Below are 12,859 nucleotides of genomic sequence, written 5' to 3' on the forward strand. Positions count from 1 at the left end.
GGAGACACAGTGAGGGAGAGAGAAAGAAAGAGGTGTGTTACTCACCATGTGTAGGTAGAGGTTGCGAGGGTGTGTGGGTTCTCACAATGCATCATAAGAATCATGGAGCGAGTATGTTTCAATTCTCTCACCATGCGCTGCTATGGACTGTGCGTGTGTGTGTGTGCGCGCATGCGTGCATCATGTTTGCGCGTGCATGTGTACTGGCATCTTATACCCTCACCATTCTCTGGTAGGGGTCCTGTGTGTTGTTGGCTGTATCCAGCAGCTCGGAGTACTCCACCTCCTCACACAGCCTCTGTAGTGTGTTGAGAGGCTCATTGAGCTGAACAGGCATGGCTACCTTGGACAGGTCCTTCCCTATGTTGTTCTTGAGGATGTTCCATAGACTGACACTGCTGCTGCTGGGCTGGGGGGAGGGGAGGGTAGTCCGCCTGCGGGCCACCTGAACACCACTTCCTCCTGAGCCTGCTGGGGGAGAGAAACGGGGTAGAGGTGCTGGTCTTAAAATGGATGTACATAGGAAACTGGACAGACATTTGCTCACTCATACAAATTGTTATGCTCGTCATACAAATACTCATACAAACCCGCACACACAGACGGGATACCTGAGTCATGTCTCTCGCGTCCTCCCTCGTTGCTGTAGCCATTGTCCATGGAAACGCTGTCGCTGACATCGCTGATATATGAGTCATCATCGGAGGCCTGGAGACAGAAAACGTATTTAAACTGATTCAGGGTCAGATTATTGTTAATCTCCCTAATGGTTATGGTTGGCATTGGGGTTGGGTAATCTTCTCCCAGATCTGTGGTTAGGGCTCACCTCGTTCTCAGAGGAGCTGGAGGTCAGTTGGTACTCCTGAGCATCAAAGAACTCTGACATGGACTCAGGGATGGACGCTCGACTCTCATTGGACACCTGGTGGACAAGGGGGCGGGATCCATCTGGGAGATCCTGATTGGTAGAAGATGTTGATTGGCAGCGGAGGTTTAGGTCAGTCCCAATGGCATGTTTGGTATATAAACACCATCTCTTGAAATCAACTTGATAATACATTTTACAATACAATGATATGTGCAATATTGTGGAAAACAGCACATGCACACTCTCACACCTTACTCACCGAGCCATAGCCGGTCTTGAGGCTCATGACCTGTGCTGGAGGAGGGGCCTTCAGGTCAATAGTGTGTCTCACTCTGTCCCTCTCTGCTGATAGAGAACTGTAGGCTGACCGCAGAGTGGAGTGAACTAGAGAGGGAGACAGAGAGGATTGTGTGGGGGAGGGATGGAGAGGGTTGTGTGTGTGATAGTGAGTGAGTGACAGAGTTTTAACCACTATACCCAGCCTTCCTCTGGGAACTGTAAAATACCTATATTGAACCAGGAGTGTGATCTGAAACCAGGGACTCACTGTTGTTAGCCAGCCTGCAGAAGTCCTCCTGGAGGCGGTTGGCATCAGTAGGTGAGTCTGGGGATTCCAGGAAGGCAAAGGCCTCCTGGATGTTGGCTTCAGCAGTAGAGAGGTTTGGATGGGAGGTATGGAGATGAGGAGAGGCAGGTGGTGAGACACAGCCAGGAACCTGGTGGAAGAAAAGAGAGAAATCAGGGTTAAAGACAATTACAGGTGGGGCATTCATTTGGTGTCACACTGAACACAGAATACTTCTTTAAACAACAGTTGACAAGTACACTCCCCTACGTATTTGTACTCAACATGTACATAAAATTGCAGGCCTATGTAACACTCGTAGAATACACATACACTACTTGACCAAAAGTATGTTGACACCTGCTCATCGAACATCTCGTTCCAAAATCATGGGCATTAGTATGGAGTTGGTCCCCCCTATAAAAGCCTGCTTCCATTCAGCCACAGGAGCATTAGTGAGGTCGGGCACTGATGTTGGGTGATTAGGCCTGGCTCGCAGTCGGCGTTCCAATTCATCCCAAAGGTGTTCGATGGGGTTGAGGTCAGGTCTCTGTGCAGGCCAGTCAAGTTCTTCCACACCGATCTCGACAAACCATTTCTGTATGGACCTCGCTTTGTGCACGGGGGCATTGTCATGCTGAAACAGGAAAGGGTCTTTCCCAAACTGTTGCCACAAAGTTGGAAGCACAGAATCGTCTAGAATGTCATTGTAGGCTGTAACGTTAATATTTCCCTTCGCTGGAACTAAGGGGCCTAGCCCAAACCATGAAAAACAACCCCAGACCATTATTCCTCCTCCACCTGCATTGGGGCAGGTAGCGTTCTCCTGGCATCCGCCAAACCCAGATTTGTCCGTCGGACTGCCAGATGGAGAAGCGTGTTTCAACACTCCAGAGAACACGTTTCCACTGCTCCAGAGTCCAATGGCGGCGAGCTTTACACCACTCCAGCCGACGCTTGGCATTGCGCATGGTGATCATAGGCTTGTGTGCGGCTGCTCGGCCATGGAAACCCATTTCATGTAGCTCCCGACAAACAGTTATTGTGCTGACGTTGCTCCAGAGGCAGTTTGGAACTCGGTAGAGAGTGTTACAACTGAGGACAGATGATTTTTACGCGCTACGCACTCGGCGGTCCCGTTCTGTGAGCTTGTGTGGCCTACCACTTCGCGGCTGAGCCGTTGTTGCTCCTAGATGTTTCCACTTCACAATAACAGCACTTAGTTGCCCGGGGCAGCTCAGCAGGGCAGACATTTGACTGACTTGTTGGAAAGGTGACCACGTTGAAAGTCACTGAGCACTTCAGAAAGGCCATTCTACTGCAAATGTTTGTCTATGGAGATTGCATGGTAGTGTACTCGATTTTATATACCTGTCAATAATGGGTGTGGCTGAAATAGCCGAATCCACTCATTTGAAGGGGTGTCCACATACTTTGTATGTAGGCTGTCTCGTCATTTTCCAACAATGACGAGACAGCCTACAGGGAGGAGGTGAGGGCTCTGGGAATGTGGTGCCAGGAAAATAACCTCTCACTCAACGTCAACAAAACAAAGGAGAGGGTGCACCCCCCTATCCACATCGACGGGCCCGCAGTGGAGAAGGTGGAAAGCTTCAAGTTCCTTGGCGTACACATCACCGACAAACTGAAATGGTCCACCCACGCAGACAGTGTGGTGAAGAAGGTGCAACAGAGCCTCTTCAACCTAAGGAGGCTGAAGAAATTTGGCTTGGCACCTAAAATCCTCACAAACTTTTACAGATGCACAATTGAGAGCATCCTGTCGGGCTGTATCACCGCCTGGTACGGCAACTGCACCGCCCGCAACCGCAGGGCTCTCCAGAGGGTGGTGCGGTCTGCCGAACGCATTACCGGGGGCAAACTACCCGCCCTTCAGGACACCTACAGCACCCGATGTCACAGGAAGGCCAAAAAGATCATCAAGGACATCAGCCACCCGAGCCACTGCCTGTTCACCCCGCTATCATCCAGAAGGCGAGGTCAGTACAGGTGCATCAAAGCTGGGACCGAGAGACTGAAAAACTACTTCTATCTCAAGGCCATCAGACTGTTAAATAGCCATCACTAGCACATTAGAGACTGTTGCTGCCTATTGAAATCACTGGCCACTTTTAGAAATGGAACACTAGTCACTTTAATAATGTTTACATATCTTGCATTACTCATCTCATATGTATATACTGTATTCTATAATATTCTACAGTATCTTAGTCCATGCCGCTCTGAAATTGCTCGTCCATATATGTACACTACCGTTCAAAAGTTTGGGGTCACTTAGAAATGTCCTTGTTTTCGAAAGAAAAGCAATTTTTTTGTCCATTAAAATAACATCAAATTGATCAGAAATACAGTGTAGACATTGTTGTTAATGTTGTAAATGGCCATTGTAGCTAGAAACGGCTGATTTTTAATGGAATATCTACATAGGTGTACAGAGGCCCATTATCAGCAACCATCAGTCATGTGTTCCAATGGCACGTTGTGTTTGCTAATCCAAGTTTATCATTTTAAAAAGGCTAATTGATCATTAGAAAACCCTTTTGCAATTATGTTAGCACAGCTGAAAACTGTTGTGCTAATTAAAGAAGCAGTAAAACTGGCCTTCTTGAGACTAGTTGAGTATCTGGAGCATCAGCAATTGTGGGTTCGATTACAGGCTCAAAATGGGCAGAAACAAATAACTTTCTTCTGAAACTCATCAGTCTATTCTTGTTCTGAGAAATGAAGGCTATTCCATGCGCTAAATTGCCAAGAAACTGAAGATCTCGTACAACGCTGTGTACTACTCCCTTCACAGAACAGCGCAAACTGGCTATAACCAGAATAGAAAGAGGAGTGGGAGGTCCCGGTGCACAACTGAGCAAGAGGACAAATACATTATAGTGTCTAGTTTGATAAACCGACGCCTCACAGGTCCTCAAGTGGCAGCTTCATTAAATAGTACCCGCAAAACACCAGTCTCAACGCCAACACTGAAGAGGCGACTCCGGGATGCTGACCTTCTAGGCAGAGTTACAAAGAAAAAGCCATATCTCAGACTGGCCAATAAAAATTAAAAATTAAGATGGGCAAAAGAACACAGAAACTGGACAGAGGAAGATAGGAAAAAAGTGTTATGGACAGACGAATCGAAGTTTGAGGTGTTCGGATCACAATAAATAACATTTGTGAGACGCAGACCAAATGAAAAGATGCTGGAGGAGTGCTTGATGTCATCTGTCAAGCATGGTGGAGGCAATGTGATGGTCTGGGGGTGCTTTGGTGGTGGTAAAGTGGGAGATTGAAGAAGGAAGGCTATCACTCCATTTTGCAACGCCATGCCATACCCTGTGGACAGTGCTTGATTGGAGCCAATTTCCTCCTACAACAGGACAATGACCCAAAGCACAGCTCCAAACCATGCAATAACTATTTAGGGTAGAAGCAGTCAGCTGGTATTGTCTATAATGGAGGCCAGCACAGTCACCGGATCTCAACCCTATTGAGCTGTTGTGGGAGCAGCTTGACCGTATGGTACGTAAGAAGTGCCCATCAAGCCAATCCAACTTGTGGGAGGTGCATCAGGAAGCATGGGGTGAAATCTCTTCAGATTACCTCAACAAATTGACAACTAGAATGCCAAAGGTCTGCAAGGCTGTAATTGCTGCAAATTGAGGATTCTTTGACGAAAGCAAAGTTTGAAGGACAATTATTATTTCAAAAAAAAATGTAATCATCATTTCTAACCTTGTTAATGACTACATTTCCTATTCATTTTGCTATATTTCCTATTCAAACTCATTTCATGTTTGTTTTCATGGAAAACAAGGACATTTCTAAGTGACCCCAAACTTTTGAACGGTAGTGTATATATTCTTAATGTTGTGAAATTGTTAGATATTACTTGTTAGATATTACTGCACTGTCGGCGCTAGAAGCAAGCATTTCGCTACACCCGCAATAACATCTGCTAAACACGTGTATGTGACAAATACAATTTGATTTGATGTATATCCTGCCACAGTATTAAAAACTCCATGAGACAGTAGTACAGTAGTAGTAGTCAATGCAACACTTCTCTCAAGTGGTCGTAGGTGTGACAATGACCGGTAGCAGGTACTGCTTTGAGAGAAAGTAAAACAGTGTGTACCTGTAGTGTGGCTATGATATCTTTTTTGGCATCTTTGTTGTAATTTTTTGAACGCCACTTCCTGGGACCCTTCTTCTCCTTCTTGGGAATGTCGTATGTTGAGGCCTGATGTCCCAGAGAGAGAGACAGAGCGAGGGAAGGGACAGACAACTGTTACCATAGAGAGAAAACGTAGAGGTTGGGGTTATAGTCTTGGGGTTAGTTGAGGTGTGCATACCTGCAGTGTACTGATAGCAGGGGCAGAGTAAGAGGAAGTGTAGTGTAGGTCAGGGTTATAGGTCGTGTTACTATGAGGCTGATGGCGGGGGCAGAGTAAGTGTAGGTCATGGTTATAGGTCATGTTACCATGAGGCTGATGGTGGGGGCAGAGTAAGTGTAGGTCAGGGTTATAGGTCATGTTACCATGAGGCTGATGGTGGGGGCAGAGTAAGTGTAGGTCAGGGTTATAGGTCATGTTACCATGAGGCTGATGGCAGGGTAAGTGTGGTGTAGGTCAGGGTTATAGGTCATGTTACCATGAGACTGATGGTGGGGGCAGAGTAAGTGTAGGTCAGGGTTAAAGGTTGTGTTACCATGAGGCTGATGGCAGGGTAAGTGTAGTGTAGGTCAGGGTTATAGGTTGTGTTACCATGAGGCTGATGGCAGGGTAAGTGTGGTGTAGGTCAGGGTTATAGGTTGTGTTACCATGAGGCTGATGGCAGGGTAAGTGTGGTGTAGGTCAGGGTTATAGGTTGTGTTACCATGAGGCTGATGGCAGGGTAAGTGTGGTGTAGGTCAGGGTTATAGGTTGTGTTACCATGAGGCTGATGGCAGGGTAAGTGTGGTGTAGGTCAGGGTTATAGGTTGTGTTACCATGAGGCTGATGGCAGGGTAAGTGTAGTGTAGGTCAGGGTTATAGGTTGTGTTACCATGAGGCTGATGGCAGGGTAAGTGTGGTGTAGGTCAGGGTTATAGGTTGTGTTACCATGAGGCTGATGGCAGGGTAAGTGTGGTGTAGGTCAGGGTTATAGGTTGTGTTACCATGAGGCTGATGGCAGGGTAAGTGTAGTTCAGGGTTATAGCTTAAAGCTGAAATATGTAACTTTTTGGGCGACCGACCAAATTCACATAGAAATGTGAGTTATAGATCTGTCACTCATGGAAAGCAAGTCTAAGAAGCGGTAGACCTGTTCTATGTGCGCTATTTCTATGCTTCCCGTTCTTAAGTTTAGTTTTTGCGTCTTTTACGTTCGGTTTTCTACACCAGCTTCAAACAGCTGAAAATACAATATTTTTGGTTATTGGAAATATATTTCACAGCGGTTTAGATGGTACAATGATTCTCTACATTATACATTGCTTGTTTTGTCAAAAACTGAAATTAAAGGGGCTGACTACAGTATGTGTACTGGGTCAAGGTTAGGGTTATAGGTTAAAGGGCAAAGGTTATGTGTTACCATGAGGCTGATGGCGGGGGCAGAGTCAGTGTAGTGTAGGTCAGGGTTATAGGTTAAAGGTTATGTGTTACCATGAGGCTGATGGTGGGGCAGAGTAAGTGTAGTGTAGGTCAGGGTTAGGGTTGTAGGTTAAACGGGCCGAGAACTGTGTGTACTGGGCCAAGGTTAGAGTTATAGGTTAAAGGACAAAGGTTATGTGTTACCATGAGGCTGATGGTGGGGCAGAGTAAGTGTAGTGTAGGTCAGGGTTATAGGTTAAAGGTTATGTGTTACCATGAGGCTGATGGTGGGGCAGAGTAAGTGTAGTGTAGGTCAGGGTTAGGGTTGTAGGTTAAACGGGCCGAGAACTGTGTGTACTGGGCCAAGGTTAGAGTTATAGGTTAAAGGACAAAGGTGATGTGTTACCATGAGGCTGATGGAGGGGGCAGAGTAAGTGCGGTGGAGAACCTCCATACTCTTCAGCAACAGGTTGAGTTCCAACAGGTAAGACTCACACTCCTCTAAATCTGAGAGAGAAGGATGACAGATGTATGAATGGCAGAAGTTGAGGGAGGATCAATGTAGAGACAGTAAAGGCGTCTGCATGCGTCCCAGTTTGGAAGAGTTTGTGCATATATTATGACGACATTTTGTGACGTTTGTGTTCGCTTTGGACTTTGGTAAGGATACTTCGTCAGTGATTGGTCAATAGTATGGATTGTAACAGAGTATGCGAGCCGACTTCGGCTAGCCGCCAGCCGAAATGAAGCATGCTGACGCCTTAAGGCTGTGTCCCAAATGGCAACCTATTCACTATATAGTGCCCTATGGACCCCTGGTCAAAAGTAGTGCCCTATGGACCCCTGATCAAAAGTAGTGCCCTATGGACCCCTGGTCAAAAGTAGTGCCCTATGTATGGTATAGAGTTCCAGCAAGTACGGCGAGGTCCATCAGAATAAGTATGGCAGACAGGTGAGAGGTTTCACCTCCATACCTCTGCAGCACCTATCCATGTCTTCTGAGGAGTGGAGCCAGGCAGAGACCTTAGCCTGCTGGACAACAGACGCCTGCTTAGCCAGACTGGAGCGGCACTATGAGATGGAGGGGGGAGGGATAGATCGAGAGATAGAGGACAGAGAGAGATCCAGAAAGGAGTGGAGAGAGGAGTGGAGAGAGGGAGATCGAGAGAGGGGTGGCGAGAAGGAGATCGAGAGAGGAGTGGAGAGAAAGACAAGGAGTTGGAATATGCATACAGATTCCTATCAAATACGCTATACAGTACAATAATGAAATGATGATTGGTCAGTTTAAAAGCTCCAGGAAGAGGTTGCTCTTAGGCACAGATGTAGGATCAGCTTACAATCCCCAAAATCCTAACATTAGCCAAAACGGATCATAGATCAGTGTCTAGGGAGACCCGTACCTGTCTCATGGAGTCGTTGAGGTTGGGAGAGAGGTGTGAGGAGGGGTGGAACAGAAGCCTCTCGTGGGGGTACATCGCAATCTCGTTCTGACGGAAGACGCGGTGATGTCGCAGCTTCGACACCCAATCATCAAACAGCTGCTGTGACTTCACTTCCTGAGACTTCTCAGACTTCACCTATAGAACAGCGAGATGTGATGTCATTCAAGTAGGAGAGAGAGAGAGAGAGAGCGTAAAACAGAGAGAGACAGAGAGAGACACCTTGAGGTGATAAATGTTGTTGTTGGTGTCCAGATCGATGGCCTTGGTTTTCTTCTTGATTGACATGACAGACAGCCCCACATCAATGCAGCCATGCAGCTTGCCCTTCTTCAGCTGGAAACAAAAGTAAAGGTCAGTGTGTGTGTTTAATTGACTAAATGAGCAAATGCTTGCTACTTCAATGACACATACTGTACATTAACTAAATTCTGTGTGTGTGTGTGGGGAGGGGGGGGTGATGCATCTGCCTGACATACTTTTGAATAGGTACTTACATCAGCTCCACGTTTTGAGTACTTCAGAATGCCTTTTTCCAGCAAGAAGTATCTCTGTATAACAAGAGACACAATAGCAACTGTTTTAGCCGCCCGTCTGTCAAATTCAAACTACCTTAACGCATTACTGCTGTGGACAAAAGTTTTTTACATTAACATATTATCCATTCAAATGCTCCACTCAAATGTCACCTCCAGCTCAACATAACTAGTGTCTTATCGGAGCTTTAGATAAACACCAGGTACGTGTCGGGTAGCACACTTCTCCCATTTCCTCCCCATTTCCATGTGCCAGCCCTAATTGAGGGGTTAAGGGAGGGGCAGGGTGTCTCTCAAGTGTCTCTCCTTGATTCCTCACGTCCTCTTCTCATCTCCTTCAGTCCGTAAGAGGAGAAGGTCTGAAAAGATCCTCTGATTTTCTCCTCTAATGCATTTGGAGGATTCAAGGAAAGACACTTGAGATTTACCTGCAGTGAGAGGTAAGGAGTAAAAAGCCAGCTGACGTAGCTAGTTGGTTAGCTAAGCTAGCCACTGTAGCTAGCCAGTAACTCTTCCAGTATGTGTTGATGCCATTTCACAGGATTTGTTTTTGGACAGAAGCTGTAGATATCGGTAAGAAATGCTACTTCTGTAGCCAAATATAATATTCATATATAAAAAAAAAATTAAGCATTAAATGACCTGGTATGATGATGTATAAAATCAGTTACACAGTTTAACGCCGTTATTTTAGAGTTTTTGCCCAAAGTCAACCTTTAAGGGAGGTGCCCACCTTGTCAGGTGGTCAGGGGTAAGGCATGTAGTACCCACCTTTTGCCATCCTTTCATGGGCCATTTCCTCCTCTTGAGCAAGAAGCCCTCCTGTTTCTCTGGCTCCTGGATGTTGCCAGGGTTACCCTTCAGGCCCTCAATGATCTCCCAGCTGTCCTGTAGACAGAAACTCATGGGGTCACACACGCATTCACACACTCACACACTCATACACTCATACACTCACACACTCATACACTCACACACTCACACACTCACACACCTGATGGCTGTCATGTTTGGACGAGCTGGCGCTGCTGTCACTGTGGGTAGGGGACATTGATGTCATCTTCCTGTGACTTGGCAGTTCTGCTCACAATCGTCTAGTCTCCGTAGAAACCACAGAGGTCACCAGGAACATCACTTAGCATTCCGACATCAAGAGACTGTCACCATGACTACCACTGTTAGAGAGGAAGAAGGGAGAGAGAGAGAGGGAGGTGGCGAGAGAGAGGAGAGAGAAACAGAAGAGAAGGAAGCAGTGAGAAAGAGAACATTCAGTTATTTAATTTTCTGCACGTTTGGAGACAGACAGGTGAGCTGAGAGAAATGAAATTGCATTCCACTGTGGCGTTGCTTTAGTGAAGCAGCAGGACATAACAAAAGGAGGTGTGACTTCTGAGAGAACAGACAAACTATTCTATGCCCTCATAAAACTAGGAGTGCTTTTAGGTTAGGCATGATAACCTCACGTGTTCTTTATGTTGGCATGATCTCTGACACACACACAAATGCACGCACACACAGTACAGAGTACACTTCCTGCAGCATACATCCTGTGTATGGGGAAATGCCAGTCTCTGTATTTGAACTAATGTATAGTGCCGTGAGCCAGTGGCAGCAGCACTGTAAAACCCACATGACCCCCAGCACAGTCAGTCATTGCTGCTGTGCTGACCAGCAGAGTCCACAACAAATGAGTCATCAATACTGGGTTACACAATCAGTCCCAGCCAAGTCCTTCAAATCACAGCAGAGGACTAAGCTAGCCAGTAGCCACACACTACACACGGAAATACTGGGAGAGACATGGAATTCTGCTGCTTGGTATTTGCTAGTAGCATACACAGTATTGGCACACAGTAGTCAAATCTCCACATTCCGTGATACTAGGGCTGGCACAATGACTGTATAATCCTGTAACCGACAATTGTGGATGAAGACAGTCATGAAAATAAAATAACGAACAGCTGACTGAGGACAAGACGGCCGGGCATTCGTGCGGTTGAGTGAGTTTCCGCAGTTACACATGGACTCTTTACAACGTGATGAGACTTTGTTGCTCCTTGCTGAAACAAACGCGTTGTAGCAAACAAGTATTTGGTTGCCTAGGCAACACCCCATTCCTGCAGCACCAGCACATGAGAAAATGTGCCTAGAACAAGCTGTTCAAACTATTATAACGGTGACCAGGACAGTCACAGCCCTACGTGATACCCTAGACCAGGGCTCATTCAGCCACGGGACAATTTTTTCTTGAGCGGATGGTCGGAGGGCCGAAACATAATTATAAATAATTAGTACTCTGCAAATTGATGCAAGAAGCCCAAACAGATATTGTATTTGACAAAAATAAATCATTTAAAACCTTGATTACATTGGTACACGATCACATGTCTATTTTTGAGTGGAAATACTTGGGAATAGACTACCTAAATTCAAATCATTTTTAGGTGAATTCCTAGTGTCATGGGGAAATAAAACAAACCGCGGGCCATTAGTTGACGATCCCTGCCCTATACTATTAAGTCTACTACATAAGGAGACAACAAGGCATGCTTGGTAGGTTCTAGCAGCGCAAAGTAGTGCGATGTGAGCTCAATGTTCACATTTCGTAGACAAAGGCCCCATGCCAAAATATTTCAATGTATTTGCATAGTATGAGTTTTTCCCTTTTTTACTTTTGTAGACATTACCTTGGCTTAGATTACAGCAATGCAAACACCTGGGTCGTATTTCACTAGACACCAAACTAAGGAAACATGGAGGGACTGGCTGAACTTGTTAAACAAAAGAAAAGCTCGTTTTTGTTTTCCGTTGCATAATGTTTTTTGACGGTGTGCACTAATGAATGCTTTTTGCAAGGCTGGTTTTGCAACCCAGTATGGTACAGGAACGGTATGAAAGTATGAAAATCTGGATACCACCCAACCCTAATGTACACAGCGTGTCAATGGTTAATGAGAAGTGAACAATATGTCCACATTCTTACTGTGATGTAACAACACACATTCCCCCTGTGTGTGTTAGAGACACTCCTTGATGGCAGCCAAAATACACACTCTGCACACTGTATAAGCAGTGTTTCCCCAACTCCAGTCCTCCGGTACCCCCAACAGCTCACATTTTTGTTGTAGTTCCGGACAAAAACACCTGATTCAACTTGTCAAGGGCTTGATGATTAGTTGTAGGGCTGTCCCAGATTAAAATAAATCTTGATCGACCGAAAGTAGTCTGTTCTTACAACCAATCGATCGGTCTAAAGTTTTTAAACTTTATATATATTTTCCATATATAGACACACCCTATGTGTTTTAATAAACTCAACTATATGCATTGAGCTTGTCTGACTCTTTAAGCTTACTGTTTGATGAAATAACACACAAATGACTCAAGAGGGAGCCAGAGATCTAGATAACCAGAAGAAAAAACCTTAACCTGACCCAACCATTCTCCTCCCGCTTCTGCTGGCTTTCAATCTGCCATTTCTCTCCTGAAGTTGCCGGTAATAGGCTACACGAGGAGTCGGCAACCTTTCTCATGTGGAATGCCAATTTATCTTACCATTCCTACCGATCTGCGTGACAGTTATGGTTTTCATATGCACATTTTTGTGGAACAGTTTCATTTAATTTATAATAACGTCATATATATCTCAAAATCATTGTAATGTGGTTAATCAAAATTATATCCAAATCTAAATTAAAATTATACAAACCTAATTAGGTAACTTCTATTGCCAATTATGTAAAAATAGCCTACATAAAGCCAACAAATAAAAACATTGCAGCCTGCAGGTAGAAAATATTATAATAATACATGTAAAAAATACTATAAATCACATTGGCTACGCATGACCTGTCTGCAACAAA

General features: G+C 45.4%; 1 protein-coding gene across 2 annotated transcripts in view; it reads right to left on the reverse strand.

Moving 5' to 3' along the window:
* The window catches only part of LOC311116042 (oxysterol-binding protein-related protein 3-like), a 34,180-nt gene that overhangs the window by 5,523 nt on the left and 15,798 nt on the right, over nt 1-12,859 (reverse strand). The window contains exons 2-14 of one of the 2 annotated variants that reach the window (XM_084157371.1): nt 9,991-10,171; nt 9,768-9,884; nt 8,958-9,011; nt 8,683-8,796; nt 8,422-8,598; nt 7,993-8,089; nt 7,425-7,525; nt 5,584-5,688; nt 1,416-1,584; nt 1,128-1,252; nt 827-958; nt 612-708; nt 224-471 (exon numbers count right to left, since the gene is read on the reverse strand). In XM_084157371.1, the coding sequence (XP_084013497.1) occupies nt 224-471; nt 612-708; nt 827-958; nt 1,128-1,252; nt 1,416-1,584; nt 5,584-5,688; nt 7,425-7,525; nt 7,993-8,089; nt 8,422-8,598; nt 8,683-8,796; nt 8,958-9,011; nt 9,768-9,884; nt 9,991-10,056 (1,602 nt within the window). In that variant the 5' untranslated portion in view covers nt 10,057-10,171. Of the gene's footprint in view, nt 1-223; nt 472-611; nt 709-826; nt 959-1,127; nt 1,253-1,415; nt 1,585-5,583; nt 5,689-7,424; nt 7,526-7,992; nt 8,090-8,421; nt 8,599-8,682; nt 8,797-8,957; nt 9,012-9,767; nt 9,885-9,990; nt 10,172-12,859 lie in introns of those variants that run through there. The other variant, XM_084157370.1, reaches the window with a different exon arrangement.

Source organism: Coregonus lavaretus (assembly GCF_964263955.1).
Source record: "Coregonus lavaretus genome assembly, chromosome: 3".
Taxonomy (NCBI): Eukaryota; Metazoa; Chordata; class Actinopteri; order Salmoniformes; family Salmonidae; genus Coregonus; species Coregonus lavaretus.